Here is a 17206-nt window from a genome sequence, read left to right on the forward strand (position 1 = left end):
TGAAATTTTACTTTTCTTTTCTAGCAAAAAGATTTAGTAGAAAAAATGTCATTATTTAATCCTTCTTTCTTTTGATGAAAAAGTTTGAGTTGATTATTTAATTATTGATGCGATTTTTAATATAAAAATCATTTGCCTATTATTATGTAGGTACCTAATCAAAGTTTAGGTGCTATTGATTATTAATTCATGTATTCGCAATTACATGGTCTGTAATTTTAATTTTATTGAGATTATGAGGCCATGATATAATGAGATGTGTGAGTGGTAAATGTGCAATTCATGAATGTTGAATGCTTTTCCCATTCCTTATTCCTATCCTTATGTGGTAGTGGACTCGGTTTGAGTTATTGTGGTATTCGCGAGTTACCCTAATTAATTTTAGGCCTTATGGCCATAACATTTTAAACTCTTGTGGTTTATGTGTTGTGAGATTGTGATTTCGTGGACACTGTCTGCACGCATATTGCAAAGATGAGGTATTGTGTTCGATTCCCAGTGAATAGACGGGTGTGTTTCGGTATGTTTTCTTGTATTCCCTGGCAAGTTCGAACCCATTAATCCCTGTTTCCTTACACCAAATTTCCTAGAGAATGAGTGTGTTACGCGGCATTCCTAACTATCTCCGCGCGGCGCGTGGCTTGTAAACGGACAAAAGAAACGCGCACTTTTCCTTTGATTAGTCCCACATGAGGAGCTACGTGATTGAAAATAATGTATTGCTTGAATATACATGCGCTCTGATGTGTGGAATATCTCAAATAAGCCTTCTGCTTAGTTTGACATCATAATGTGGTAAGAATTTATCTTTAATTCTTAATAATAAGTGTAGTATGGTATATTTTTACGAAGAAATTTAAAACATTAATTTTTCAACAAATAGACCATTTAACTGCTAACTTTTGACATACGAATATTTTCCTTAATTTTATTGATCATTTGAATCTAAAATTATCAATTTCTGATGCTATTTAATATGTTTCGTGCCAATTTAAAGTTTTTTAGAAATTTTATATTTTTAATTAAATTGAAATCACGCAACCTCGATCTACAAAAATAATAAACCATTAATATTATGTAATTAATTTTTATATTTTTGTTTTAGATTCACTGTTTTCATGGTAATAAATACACATTTGTAAACTTCACATGTTGGTCATTCGGAGGGCTTGAGAATAAGAATTCGTGAACGGCAAGGAATGCGTTCCGAAACAGAAGGTTTTAGGCTATTTTTGGGGAGGGTGTCTTCACCCCCCTCCTCCCCCCAAAAAATATTTTGTTTGCTCTTTTGAACTCAAATTTAAAATGGGAGGAAGTCGACTTTTCCCCCTCCTACCTTAAGTGCCTCTAGAGGCATCTAGGGGCGTAGCCGCTAGTGACCTTATAACATAGTGGGATAAGAAGGGTTTTAGATTAATTCACAGTAAAATAAACCAGTTTGATTTTGCATGTCGGTTAAGATCTCGCTAACCACTGAACCGCTTGAGTACTCAAATCAAAACATTCTTTAATATAATAAGTTCCATTGAGCTACATATTTCTATTAGAACACTTAACAAAGTTTCTACAAATCAAAGTGCCTACCTTAGTTATGTTGGTGCTGCTTCCCATTTTATCCATCATTGGTGCATTTTTTCTTCCTTGGAAATTAAATTTTTGCGGCTTCGACAATTGGGCGCTTGAGCTGCTGCGAGACAACCTTAAAAAATACTGTTTAAGGGGGGGGGGTGCACATAAATGTATGGGATGTGAAGGCCCCCAACAAGTAAGGGGTATTTGTTTTATTGTAAATTCTAATGGTTCCCCCCACTTTTTTCTAAAAGCATTTTTTCATTCTTTGGGTACTTTACAAATTATTGCATTGCTTTGCAAATGGAAATAAATATTTTTTTCTCAAAAATAAAAATGTAGGTATAACGACATTTTATTACATATATATATTTTTAATATATCCATTTCTTATTACATTTTATTTTTCCATATTGGGTACTGTCCCGTCTAGACCATTCTAATTTTAACTCCATCTAAACCATTTTTTTTATGGGGGTAAGATCTTTTCATCAAATCAAATTAAATAAAAATATTTATTTCAGTCAACATATTAAAACACAATTATATGATACGAATATTTACATAGGTATATTGTTTATATCCAGATCTTTTCATAATCTCTGTACTCCTTACTTTTGATTTCTAGTAGTAAGATACTTTTTAAAGATATTTTACCATCAACTGAATCAAGGGTAGGTCCATAGTTGATTAAGTAACTACAAATTTAGTGTGGCATAGATATAAATTCTAGAGAGGGAATAGACAAATGATTAAAAAGTAATCTACACTACTTTCTCCCCCCCCCCCCCCCAATGATTAATGCATACCTGGTGCCAGTTTTAGCCGGTCTGGTCAGTGTGTCGGTATTGCTGCTGGTCTGATTCAGAAACCCCTGGGAAAAGGATTTGGATCGCTTGATGGATTTCCCGCCGTTTTTGCCAGCTTTCGGATCCTGAAAAAGTAAAACAATTTGAATTTTGTAATTTTGGTGTGCTAAATCCAGGGATCTAAAGGAATAAGACAATGGACGATAAATTGATGATGATAAAATAAATTACCCCTTCTGTAGATGATATCATTGGTTGAAAAGTTTGGGGACTTCTTGTTTGGAACCAACAAATAAAAATTAAATAAAAGTACCCAAAGTTTTTTAGTGCTTGGTTATAAAACTTTAGGCCCCAGTTTAATCTACAGTCCAATGTTCCCTTCCTCCCTGGCTAAATTACAATAAAGATTATTATTTAGAAGAAGAAAATTGGATATTTCAATTCATTTGAATCGTGTAATGTTGTTTTTTTATTAAAATCTAATTATGCACTAAAACCTTTAAGATGACCAAATCGGTCCATTGGTTAGCGAGTTATTAGCAGACACAGACATCAAGATTGGCCATACTTTCAGGGCAGATTTCAAACGATTTGAATCCTTTAATATTTAGGTTTGTTATTAGCCTTTTGCTTTATCCATGTATTTTGTATAATTGTAGCTACGCTACTAAAAAAACAAATTTATTGAATCCTTTTTAGGAAGACACCAATTTATCAATTTCTATTCAACTCAGGGATATAGGGATAGGACAATAGCTTTAGAGTAAAACTTTAGCTTTATCTATAGGTAAATATCTAACATTGTCCACTCCCTCCCTGTATTGTACCAAGCCTCCTGTTTTATTTTGGGGAGGGCAAAGGCAGAGATGTTGCACCTTAAGGATAAAATGATCTTCTGGCCCATTCAAGAAGAACTTAGTTCTATTGACTATGAAATTAATCTACAATCCTTCCTTCTTCTCAAAATTGAATAATTTATCAGTCATTGTCCTAACCCTGTTACTGAAATGTTTTACTTTAGGAAAAAAAAGTCAAATCATTTTTCCTATGGTAGCTTTTTAAATGGTCGGACATTTCATTAATCAAAAGGGGTGTGGCCGAAATTATTTTCTTATTTAGGATCTTTAGAAGAAAGCTTTCAAACAACGGTTGTAGGTTTTTGCCAATATCTATATTTGAAAACTCTATAGCGACTTCGCCTCTAGCCTTGAAGCAGGCGTATTTTAAAGTTATAATATTTTTCAACTTATTCTTTACAGCTGCACTATAACCAAAGATTTTGGCCTACAGAAGAAATAATTTTGTTTATCATAATTGGGAATCTACATAAACTTATCGTCCATTGTCTTATGCCTTATAGGGATATGACAATGGAAGAAAATCTGTTTTGCTAAAATAATCATAACTGTGACGAAATATTTTTTTTATGTAGAATGTAATTTTAATAGCATGCTGTGATTATAAAATTTTTAAGAAAAGTTCGATGTGTAATAGTTTTTCTGCTGTTTAGAATAAGGATGTCTGTCTGTCTATATGGAGTGTCTGTTTGTCTGTCTGTCTGTCTATGACGGCGGCTATGTGGAAGTGCCAATACATGTCCAAATTTTGAATCAACCACCTACATACTTGACCCTTCACAGGGATACAGGGTTGGGGCTATGGAAGATAATCTAATTACGTTCCTTATTAAATCAAAATATATACATGCAATGAAACAAGGATAGAACAATGTAGAATTCATTTATCTCATTTAAATTTCAGAAGTAAACAGCCATTATGAAAATATAATAAGCAAGTTTAATATGATGTTTTAATTTTGTGTGTAAAAGCCCCTAGAGGCCTATAAAAATATTATAGTGGGGTCATTTTTTATAGGGGCGAATTCTCTTGGGGGAATGGTACCCATCCCCAAAATAGGTATAAACATTCCTAGGGCCTATACTGTAAAGGAAAACCATATCGATTTAGTGGTTAGCGAGATCATTTGGGACACACACACAGACAGACAAAAATCCTTTTACTTTATTATAAGGATTGACAGACACAGAGCTGTTAAAGTAAGTAGATTATAATTCTTTATTCAGATTGTTTTGTAAAAAATGTTCCTTGTGTGTTTATATAAAATTTAGCAGACTAACAACTCCCCCACCGCCTCCCCATATTAATTTCCTTATATGAAATTTGGACATAAAACTCATGGATAAAGGGATTGGTCTATGAAAGGTAAATTAAATTTCCTTCAAATTTTCCCATGTCAACATCCTTATGTCAACAATTTTTAACTTCTTGAAATGGTAAAAATTTAAAACTTGTCTTTGTCAAAAACCTTTTATTCATAAGGAAAATTGAAATTTTTCATCAATCGACCTATCCATTCATACCTGATTATACTTTACAATATGTCTTGCCTTATTTTATTTTATTTTTCAATAAAACACATTAGCAAACTTTTTTTGAGGTGCGCAGCATCTCTGCAAGTTTCATATTTTAAATATTTTACAAGAAACTAGACCATTTATTTCAAATGTCCACCTCGAAAATTTTGTTCAAATTTAAACATTTTAGAACCCAGTAATAGTGTCGGACTGATTATGACGTAAGAAAAAAAAATTAGCCAATGAGAGGCCATTATTGACCAATGGTAAAATTTATTGTGGCCTCTCATTGGCTAATTATTTTTTTTACGTCATAATCAGTCTAAAGAACCAAAACTATGAAATGATTCTTTTCATTACTTTGGACAAAATCATTCTCATAATGAGGTCAACTAAAACAGATGTTTCAGGCTATAGTAATTCAATAGATATAATTTTATAAAAAAAATATTTACTTATATTTTGTGTATTGAACAAGGATGACAACATCCATAAGTAGCGAAGCACAAAAAATCATGGATGGGAATACGTACAAGTAGATTTAAAGTGTATTTATTAAAATCAAGAATATTTTTATTGGAAAAAATAAACACGAAACCTTGTTTTATTTCGTACTAGCGGCTTCGCCCCTAGCCTCTAGGGGCTTTGCACCAAGAGGTGATAAATTTTTTTTTTTTTTTTAATCGTTAAAGGACCAAGGAAATCTTCTACAAAACATAAAGGACCAAGGAAATCTTCTACAAAACGTAAAGGACCAAGGAAATCTTCAGCAAAAAAAAAATGGTTTTTTTTTTTTTGTTTTTGGGGGGGTTGGGGGTGTCCCACCCCCCAAGAAAATAGCTTAAAACCACCACAGGACCAATAGGTATATACCCTGAAGAGTAGAATCTGATCGGTTCAGTGGTTACCGAGATCCTAAGCTTCAGACGGACGGACGGACGGACGGACAGACGGACAGACGGACATCATTCTACTTTGTATTATAGATAGGTAATAATGACGGTCAAAGTAAATTAAATAAAAGATGCTCATAACAATGGAAAATATTATTTTGATACTGATATCCCAAAAAGTTTTAAAATTGAACCATACCTAGTTATTTCTCGCATCGTATTATAAACGGCTTTCCGCGGATATAAAATGTACAATTATAAGATTAAAACCAGTTTTTTAGCCCCGAGATGCCGAAGGCACGGGCTAAAAAACTGGTTTTAATCTTATAATTGTACATTTTTATATTCGTAGAAAACTGGTTATAATACGGTGCTAGACAAAGTTTTTTCGTATGGATGAGAACCGGTTCCTATCCACCGGATTCGAATGAATACGAGAAAAATCATTAAAGATATGGGGAAATATGTAAAACATATAAAAATAGACAAAAACCTGCTAAAAGGCAGTTTGACTGCCATGGTTGTTTTCTTAAAACGACAGGAAATTTAATTTTTATATACTTTACTTTAAAAATTTGGTTAAATGGGGGTATCAACAATTTCGATTGTACTTCGCACATCCACCAGGCCAGGTAAAACCCTGTGCACACCTGCAATGTGGCAAACCAATGTTGATATAAAACTACACAAGATTTCAGCAAAACACCTCCTCTTCTAACACGGGGCTGTGCTAATCAGTTTGTTCCCACATGCAAAATGCTAATTTTTATGAACAAAACAAAAAATCTTCGAAACAATAATCGGTTGAAATTTTCAAAGAGGCGCAGCTTAGGAAAAAAATAAATTATTAAGAACAAGATTTGCCTTTAAGAGATCTTAAGTAAAGACAGACTTGAAAAAAAAATCTAGATTTATATATTCATCTATGCATAAAGATAGAGAGACAGACATATGACAAGAAGATAGACAGACTATAATAGACAGATTAAAATAGCCAGATTGACAAAAATACATATAAATAGACAGATAGACATATGAATAAAAAAGGGCAATACTAAAATCTAAAATGGACAATATATCAAATAGCCGAGCCATTTAAGAAACTTTGAACAAAAGACACAAAGTAAGTCATCCTAATAACCAGATTATAGGTTTTTAAAAATCACAATTAGTTATCGAATAGCTACTAAAGAAGTTTTTACAAAAAAAATGTATGAAAGAATCGACACAACTGTTTAGACATTAAAGCTTCAATTTTAGGGATATAAGGATAGGTCCATGGACTATGAATTAATCTTCCCAGCACTAAAACAGTTTAAAACCTTCTTTTATTTGCTTTATAATAAAGTAACAGGATGTCTGTCTGTTTGTCTGGACCGAAGGATCTTGATAACCGATAAACCGTTCGGTTTCTCCTTAACAAGGTAGCTTCTCAAAGGTCCTGAGAAGGTTTATAACTATTTTCTTTTTAAATCTAAAATAAAAATTTGGCCATCGAATTCCCCCACCATCTTCAATTCCCCTTATAGGTCTCTAGGGCCGTGGTCGCTAGTTACTTTAAAAGGAATAAGTCATGTTTTAAGATAAACCTGCAAAACAAATATTTTACACCTCGATTAGCCGTTTCTAAGATCTTACTGGAATCAATCACACATAAACACCCAGCTATAACTTTAGTATATAGAATAAAATTTTGTGTGTTTTTACAACAACTTAAAGTGGAAAGCGTATATAATAGAATATTATAGTCATCTACTATAAAACTGCCTTAAAAATACACCTTAACCCTAGTACTGTAAAAAAGCATAATTTTTCTTTAAAAATTAATTTATTCTATTCAAATGTTCGTCCGTTTGTTGGTAAAAACCAAGATGTGATTGGCACCCTATTCCTTCATAAAACTGAAGAAATTTTTTTTTAAGTACCCAAACTTTTAAAGTAAACAAAAGCCTATGACATAAAGTATTTATTATACTTTGAGTACCCTTGTTTTCTACAGTCCAATATCACCTCCATACCTGCTTCTAATAGACTAAAATGTTAATTATGAATTAAACTTTTATTATAGACGTTTTTTACAGTATGTGGCTACCTAAATCATCATATACTTGCAATTTTCGTAATGCGAATTTTCCATATGTGTTTTTATGAGCCATGAAAAAAGTAGAGTGTTTGTTTGATAACGTAAATTTTTCTACTTTTATAGCGCACATTCTTACTCTATAGGTATCAGGGAGGGAGAAACAATGGGTTAATCTTATTGGGTGGTAAAAAACAGAAATGTTCAAACTTTTCAACCCATAGTTTTACAATAGAGTAAATTTTGTTTGTCATTATTGGGGTCATAAATTTATCGTCAATTGTCTTATCCAATAAGATCACTTATAAATCAGGTTAAATAATGAACAATTTACACGGTTGCTAAACTTATTTTATTGCTGTATCAAGAAAACGCCTTTTTATTGGATGGTGGATGTAAAATTATGACTCATAAATAAAGCTAAATATGGTAGCAAATACCAGCTTCTGTATACTATAAATTTATCTGTAAAAACAGCCAAGTTATTGGTAATTTAATAGCAAAATTTACATGGAAAGCTAGTTATAAAAACAGGCCAATTTTTTGGTAATATAAATATAGTAACAAATATTAGCTAAAAGGCTAGCTTTGAATACACTTAGTGGTATATGATAGCAAATATTTGCAATTCTAAAAATGAGTTATTTATATAAACGGCCGATAGACTTTAAATTCTATTGGGTTACCTTTAAAAACAGCCAAAATATTGGTAATATATTCAAATATATTTGTATTATCTAAATGGCTGAATAATTGGTTACAATTTAAGAACACTGTTTCTTATGTAAAGTCATGAACCCGAACAGATGGGCAGAAACTCAACAAATGATTCAGGGATATATAGGTGATATATAGGTTAATGAAAGATAAATTTTTGTTACCTGCTGCTGCTGCTGTGGCAGGGGTGCGTTCCAACTCACAAAGTCGCGCGGTACCCACATCATCTCCTAAAATTAAAAAAAATATTAATAAACCTTTTTTTAGAAATCTTGTAAAATACCCAGGGAGAAAGGGGCATTCACATTGAAATGCAAATTTAAAAGTTTAATAACCACGTTCTCAAATTCCTTGACTTAAAAACTTATATATTTATGAACTATGATTGGGTTTTACAAACTAGCAGTCTCCAACCATTTCTACTAATAATTGTTATATACAGGAGGTTTAATTGTGTTTATCAAGATTGGGGATGTGCAGCAATTTATCATCCAGTGTCGTAGCCCTTAATATCAGTGCTATTATAGTAAGGCCCGGACTCGAACCCTGATGGAAAAACCATATATCCAATGATTTTATAGAAATTATTCAATCAATATAAATCATAGTAGTTTCTTTAATAATCCCAATTCTTAGACCAACCCAATGCGAAATAAGACAAAAACATTTTGTCTTAATGATTAACGACAAATTCAAAAGTATAGTTTAAATTATATAGTAGCTACGCTACTCAAAATAAAATTTTACCTGAGTAGGAAACCAGGGGTTGACTAGAATTCCACGTCCAAGGGGGCGGTACATACTATCCTGAAACAGTGAGATATAGAGTAGATACGATACTAGAAATAATTTTAGGAACAGACTAGCTCTCTATCTGTAAGTCTTTCTTTTTTCTTTCTTTCTAGCTTTTTTTCTTTCTATCTGATTGTCTTTCAGTCTGTCTGTCTTTATGTCTTTCTGTCTATCTATTCATCTATACATTAACTATTCATCCATTTATCTATGCATGTATGTATCCACCTAACTATGTATCCATATATATATATGCATATATCGAACTATCTATATATCTATCTATCAACCCCTCTATTTCTCCATTTATCTGTACATCTAATCATCCCACTATCTATCTATTTATCTATCCATCTATCTATCCATCTATCTATCCATCTATCTATCCATCTATCTATCCATCTATCTATCCATCTATCTATCCATCTATCTATCCATCTATCTATCCATCTATCTATCCATCTATCTATCCATCTATCTATCCACCTATCATTCCCATATCTAAATGTATCTTAATCTATTCATCTTTTACACACATCAGTGATTTTAATCTATCTAATTACATTCATATGTAATGTTTGTGTAGTTTACCTGATGTCCCCATGCCACAGGGGTAATGTCGGGCTGGCTCCAAACCGGTTTTATCCGGTCATAGCCGCCACCACCGGTACTGTAGCCGCTTGTGTAGCCTTCAGTGTCCCAATCTAAAAATAATATTTGATTAAGGTCGTTTGTCAGTTATGACTTCTTAATTTAAAGCTGTCGACATTAAAATTATAATTTAACACGATGCTTAAACGGTTATATGTCGATAAAAAAAGACCAAATTATTAACAACCGGTCAGTTGAATTTGAATTCCCGAGTGTGTACACAGTTTCCTCGTCTTTTCATCATCTTATCTCAATATTTACTACTAGCTAAAAAAGCTTCGAACTTCAAAAGAAAATCTAAATTTTAAAAAATTTAATTTTGAATGTATAATGTATAAATCGTTTATACATTCAAATTTTAATTTTTTGGAAGTTTGATTTTTTAGCTATTAGTAAATATTGATATAGGATGAGGAAACACCGAGCAAAATGTGAACACATTCGGCAATTTAAATTCAACTGACCTGAAAACCATATAGTCGATATAAAAATCCCAAATGATTACAGCTGTCGACTAAAAAATTGACATTGTGGGTCAATATTAAACTTCTTGTATTAACAGGGACTATAAAGACTTTATTTGCACATCGTACTTACTGCAATCTTTAGGTTAAGCGGTGTTATGTCAATTCCACTAAAAAGAATTTGCAAAGCCTTAGAATTCAGCATAATTAAGAACATAAAACAAAAGAACGGGGTGCTGCCACTTTTACCACTAGCATATGTACAGCCACTGTGTTTTTGATAAAAATTGGGTGTGTTTTTGTCAATTTCGTTTTAGCTGTATTTTTGGCAAAGAACATGAAGATTAGAGGGAAGATTTGTCTTTGTCCTTTTTCTATATTATAAGATACTTTCTTGCAAACAAACATATTCACATCGTATAGATTTTGGCTTAATCGTATCCACACTCTAATTGCAAATTCTCCTATTTGGGTTAGATCAGAGAAAGAGGGATAGATTAATTGCATATAATTTTATATTAATCCATTATTTTAAAGCAATTTAATGACATATTTGTTACTTTGTAGTTTGTTTAAATATTTCCATAAACAAAACAACAACAAAATAACTTTGAACACTCAATTTTGGGGGGAAGTTAAATTATTCCTCCATCGACCCATCCATTATCCATGGTTTAGACTATGGGAACAAAAACACTTCTATGTGCATCTTCAAAACAATTCATTCACTGGTGTTAAAATTGACAAGAGAAAATAGCCAAAAACCTGATCTTTTTACTGGAAACCAAAGGTTAATTAAATACTATTTCATGATACTTTTCTGTCATTTATACTTATAAAATAAAAATAAATTATATTTTGGGATTTTAAATAGTATATTTTCCAGTATAGCTTCGGAGCGATCTTTCCAGTAAATCTTCAAAACCAATTAATATCCGCTGGATTAGAACCGGTTCTTAGCTATAATGAAAAATCGTGTATACCATTGTATTTTAGACATGAATATTAATACCAAAAATCATAAACTCAATACCAGTTTTATTAGCTGAGGACTCGTTGCTAACTAAACTGTTTTTAACTATTCTCCAACTTATTCTGTTGATGGAAAAAATATAATGAAAAAATTTGTGTCTGTCCCGCTTTTGATACTTTTTTTGTTTGTTTGTTAACTGCAGTGCAGAAACACTTTTTCTCATCCTACTCACTATTATCTTTCTTTTAGTTTTATAGCCACTCTTAGAGTTAACTTTAATCATGTAGTGTTTGTTTGTATTTTTATCTTTTAACTCTCCCCACAGTAATTCTTATCTTTTTTTTCGCCAGTTTCCTTCATGTAGCAATTAAACCATAAAAGAAATTTATGACAAAAAACTTATGTTAATGATATATGTAGGTTAGGTTAGACTAAGTAAAGCTTAGAAGAGCCCCGAAAGCTTAATACTTCGTAGAGACAAACCCATCTGTAGGGGCTAGAAATATATTTTTTTCTTCAAAATATAAAAATTTTAAGGGAGGGTGAGGGGTGAGTTCAGGGTTTTGTGGTCTAGAAATAGTTGAATTAAAAGCACCTTTTCAAACTTTTCATTGGTCAAAACCCTTCATGTTCAAAAAAAGGTCACTTTCATGCAAAAACACATATTTTTACTTTCAATAAATTCGTATTTTTTTAAATCAACACAAAACTTTTGTGATAGTTTTTTATGGGTAAGACAACGCCGCATTTTTGCAAGTTATTTGTTCTTGTTAATTGTTGAATGTCGTTTATTCCCACACATATCTAAGTGAATACTTAAATCTTACAACAGGAATTAAGGGAATAGAAATGGATTCCCTTTAAGGATTTTATTCTCATAAAGCCCTGAAACCAGGGCTCACCAGCCGCGTTTAAGCCTCAGGGAAATTGTCTTTTACAATTTTGAAAATCAGGTGAAAGTATAAATCTGACCAAAATATGACAAACCCTCTTCAAAAAAGGTTTTGAATTTGAGGCTTTGTCGCGGCTGCCGAGCCCTGCCTTAAAATTTTGGAACATTTTTAAAAAGTAAAACAAATAATAATGTTTAACACAAAAGTTTTTAAGTTCAATTTAACTTTTGATGTTGATATTTTTTTCTCGTATTTAGTAAGAAATAAGAGTACGTTTGAAATTTGAATTTTTCCTTATACGACATTTAAGCGATCTATCCGTTACCCTTTTCTATTAATTTTCGTATCTTTTTTCCCTGACAATAATAACTATACCCTTTGAAGTCTTCGCAACGGTGTGCTATCACTTTCCCAATTGAGTAACAACTTGCAAAGAGTTTCATATTAGCAGGGATCTTAAAGGATAAGAAAATGTGCGATAAATATACCCCAATTACCCCAAACAAAGTTACCCCTTCTGTAATTAAAAATGAAAAGTGGAAACGTTAGGACACTGCCAGTTTGAACCAACCAATCAATATTGTATCAAAGTCATCAAAGTTATTACTCCAACACATGAGAGGACGTGTTTGCAAAAACTTTGAGTACCAAAGCAATTTACAGTCCAATTTACCCTCCTTTCCTGTGACTTTTGACATTGTGAAGAAAAAAAATATTTGATGTGGAAATGATATTACACCCCCCTCTCACTTCATACCCTCATAATCATTTTCAATGATTTTTTCACAATACCAATTTACCTTTTAGTAGAAGCGTATCTACGCTATAGCTAGATTATGCCTGTCAGTCTGTACGTTAAAGGGAGCTGAGTGTAAAGTCATTAAGGGGCATTTTTTTTTAAATTTTAAGTTTGTTTACCGTTTCATCATTTTACAAAAACTAATTTTGTTTATTAGTTTATTGTTTTGTCTTCTGTCCAAAATGCACTTATTTTTATGTTGGTGCGCTACTTATTGGCACAAATATCCTTGTTTACAATAGCAATTTACCTTTTCAAACACAAACACTTACAAATTTATACTTTTTAAAATCTTAATTTCATATGAAATACAAGGAAATGTTCGTTTTGGAAAGGGAGAGGACAATAGACGATATATTATCTTTGATTCAATGATTTCCATGTTAAATTATTTATAACTAGGAGGCCTGGAGTTAATTTTATTTTTTTAAAGAAAAAGAAAAAAATATTTTGGATGGTCATTTTATTGGGGCGGTGGTATTCTGTCTCAAAAAAGTTATAAACCTTACCTGGACCTTTAAAAAGTTTTAATGTAAAGGAGAACTATATCGGTTCAGCATTAAGCGAGTTACTTTGCTACATACAGACAGACACAAAGACATCCTGTTGCTTTTATATTGGAATTGAATTATGTCAGCTACGTCCGTACCTATATCTAAAGATATATGGTCGAAAAAAATGCAAAATCAAAAAAGTGTTCTAGGGCTAACAGGGTGTTTTTTAAGGCCACCAATGTTGCTCTAATTTTGTTACTACAAACATTTAAAGCTGTTTTTTCATTTCAGCCAAAAAAGTAATTTAGCTTAATAATATTTAAGTTTTTTTTAGGATAAGACATAACTTCTTTTAATTGAATGCCATGAATTCCAAATAAACAGAGATTACCCCCTCTATTTGAAAAAGGCGATGCTCTGAAACTGTAGGACAAACGAACATTAGCACATGTAGAGTGTCAGAACTGAATAAGCAGAACATAAATTTAATTGTTGGTATTTTTTCTGCAAAACTGCGTAAATACAGTTTTTATTGACTGTATCGCATTAAATAGTAGCCTTAACTGACGCAATATCGACATGACGTTTTTCAAATGGTCTTATTGATGTCTTTAATATGGCACTTGATTAAAGTTTTCATGACTACGACTGAAAAATCATCGGTTTCTTATTTTTGTCGACTATGCTGCGTATCAAAAGGGATAAAAACTGACGCGTTTTCGACTTATTCAGATAGTTTCAGGACATTCAATGAAGCGACCACTGTCTTTTGTTGGTATTATAAATGCATTTAAAGTTTTGCATGCTGTTTTGTCGGGCGCGTTAAAATATGGGTATTATCTTTGTGTGAAGACATGTTACCCGCTGCGTTGGGGCGAACACACACACACTCGTAGCAGGGATTTAGGAATAGATCAACACACAAAAACACACGTATGTAAATCTAATGCTATGGTCATGTTCGTTAATAGTGTGAGTTTTTTGGACATAACGTAGACTTATAAATCAGGGAAAATAGTACTAATAACATATTATACTATTTATGATCAACATAGTTATCCTATCCTATTATATAAAGTAGTTTAATGTATAAAGCTTAATATCTCAGTAACTATTGAACCGATTGGATTCTTTATTTTAGGTAAGTTACACATAGGTCCTGTGATGGTTTTATTTTATTTTCATATTTAATTTTTGAGATATTTTTAAGCTTTTTTCTAGCTTTGGATGCTAGAGTTGTAGTTGCTAGTAAAAGTTAAGTTAGTGCCAAAAGGCACAAAAAACTAATTTTTATTCTGATTTTCATTTCACCTTTTCCCTGTAGTTATTACGCTCCTGCTGTTTAAACTAATACGCCAAAAATGCTCAATAGAATCTTCTTAGTTTTTTAAGTAGCGAAACTACAATACACCACTTTTTGTCCGTCCGTCAGTCAGTTCTATTTATTTTCTGTGATTTTCTCAGCTGCTAATTGTTCAAGTATTTTATGTCTATGAAGTTCGGATGCTTTTGAGATTTTAGCAACAACAAGGATAATATTAACCATTAGTAGCAAAGTACAAAAAAGTGAACAAAGTGAATTTTGAAGTAAATGTTTTCTGTGGCAGTAACTACAGTCTGGTGGACTATGTAATGTATACTAGATGCAGACTAGCATAAACAGCAGCCGAGAAATTTTATTTTCCCCATAGACTTACAAACTGACGGGTAAACAGACGTAGTGAATTAAAGATTCTTTACACTAAAAAAGTACTTAAGTGATGAGTTTAATGACCAAAACAGGCAATTGAGTTTGCACTTTAAAATCAACCAAAACAGTTTTAGTTGTTTTAGCAAGGCTCGGCAGCCACTGCCGCAAAAGGACGTATATTGTTGTAATTTGCAGACGAGGCCTGTTATTAAACAATTCGCAGTAATGATCATCATTTTAAGCTACAGACGCCAGTAGGTTATCATTAGCCATACCGCAATGTGATGTAATTTTCGACAAATTTACAACTTACGTCGACTTTTTTTTAAGGCAGACAGGCCGACCAAAAAAAGTTGGCTGCCGAGCCCTGATTTTAACTGTGTAACAGTTTGATTAGCACGGCGATTAAAATAGGCATTTTACCAGGGATTTTAAGGTACTAGAAAATTTATGTACATTTTCCAACCCCAAATTGTGATTAACAAAGTTACCCCTTCTATTTATTTAATTATTGTTCCAAAATTTTTTACTCTGAAAGTTTCCACAATTTTCAATCATGGTTAAACAAAGTACCCAAAGTTTTGAAGAATGAGAGATTGGGAATAATTTACAGTCCAATGTCCCCTCCCTCCCTGCATTTATCCCATAATGTCATACGCGTTGTGTAAGCAAGTACTATGTTATGACACCATATAGAGATGTGGGGATATGTCAACGGACTATAGAAATTATTCCCACACTTCTTTTGTGCTTCCTTAGAAAGCCTGTAAAACTAGCCTCTATTTTAATATATCTGCTAAACCGATTAAATTATAAATTTTATGGAAAATTCACAATGGTCCTGGGATGGTTCAAGGCTTTTTTTATTTTTAAATTCAAACACTGGTAGTAGTTTTGCTATGTTCTACGGATCTCTTCCACTTCAAATACAGAGCCCCTAGGCTCTAGTGGCGCAGCTACCAGTTATAAAATACAAATTGTTACCTGAAGCTTTGGCATCCATATACTGGGATCTCTCCAAACTTTTGTTTCTTCGTCCCTTCATGTTTGCCTCTCACTTTTGTTGTCAGTTAGATACATTGATAGATTACTGTGTACTGAGATAGTAAACGTGGCGTTTTACCTAAAAGTGCCCTGTTAAGCACAAAAAAAAATCAGTTCCCTTTTAACATTAAAATTGTATCTCAAAGATTGTCACTAAATATTCTAGTATTGCTTGCAAACCATAAATATCTCCTGGATTAGAACCGGTTCTGAGCCATACTGAAAAATCATATATCTTATCGTATTACAGACAACTTTTAAAAAATCAGCAAATTAAAATCATAAAATTAATACCAGTTTTGTTTTACCCTAGTAGGGGTAAACTAAACGGGAAATAATCTTACACTTTTATATTCTACTCGCCACGTAAATATGTCTATGACTCTATAAAACGAAATAATAAGTAATAACTATTTTTTTATACACAGCAATCTATTTGTGTACCTATCTGTCTTTCAAATAAAATCACAACAAAAATAACTTTTATTACAACATTTATTATCACCGAATATATTTCATTATTTTTCAATATATCTTTGTATAAAAAATCACTATACTAATTCTATTTTATAATCACTAAAAACTCACTTTATCACTATTTTAGTATTTTCTATAATTTTTCTAAAATTTTGTCATTTTTTTCATTTTCATATAACTCTGTAATTGAAATATAATGTTAACATTTTTTTATATATAAATTATCCAGGGATTTTAAGGGATAAGGCCTATTTTACGCGTTTTTTCTTCAGTGAAGCTTTCCCTGTGCATCATTGGATCTTGGCTATTCCAGATTATTTGTAGGCATTCTTATGCCGCTCAAAATGGTGTGCGGGTATGATCTGTACGTTCAGCCGTTTGGCAGCTCGCAGCCTTTAAAATTCATAGATTTTTGGCAATATTCGTTACCAGCAATATTTTACCGTGAACTGCAGTAGATCCAATTATTCTTTAACCAAATACTGA

General features: G+C 32.1%; 1 protein-coding gene across 1 annotated transcript in view; it reads right to left on the reverse strand.

The window, feature by feature from the left end:
• Positions 1-16905, reverse strand: part of LOC145331126 (uncharacterized) — a 46410-nt gene extending 29505 nt beyond the window's left edge. Inside the window, exons 1-7 of the mRNA XM_080175754.1 lie at positions 16688-16905; positions 16184-16256; positions 9827-9939; positions 9191-9250; positions 8608-8673; positions 2379-2503; positions 1585-1699 (exon numbers count right to left, since the gene is read on the reverse strand). Of these exons, the coding sequence (XP_080031880.1) occupies positions 1585-1699; positions 2379-2503; positions 8608-8673; positions 9191-9250; positions 9827-9939; positions 16184-16244 (540 nt within the window). The 5' untranslated portion in view covers positions 16245-16256; positions 16688-16905. The remainder of the gene's footprint in view (positions 1-1584; positions 1700-2378; positions 2504-8607; positions 8674-9190; positions 9251-9826; positions 9940-16183; positions 16257-16687) is intronic.
• Between the last annotated feature and the right edge of the window lie 301 nt (positions 16906-17206).

The sequence above is a fragment of the Acartia tonsa genome, chromosome 11, assembly GCF_053477335.1.
Source record: "Acartia tonsa isolate MP-2025a chromosome 11, ASM5347733v1, whole genome shotgun sequence".
In the NCBI taxonomy this organism is placed as follows: Eukaryota; Metazoa; Arthropoda; class Copepoda; order Calanoida; family Acartiidae; genus Acartia; species Acartia tonsa.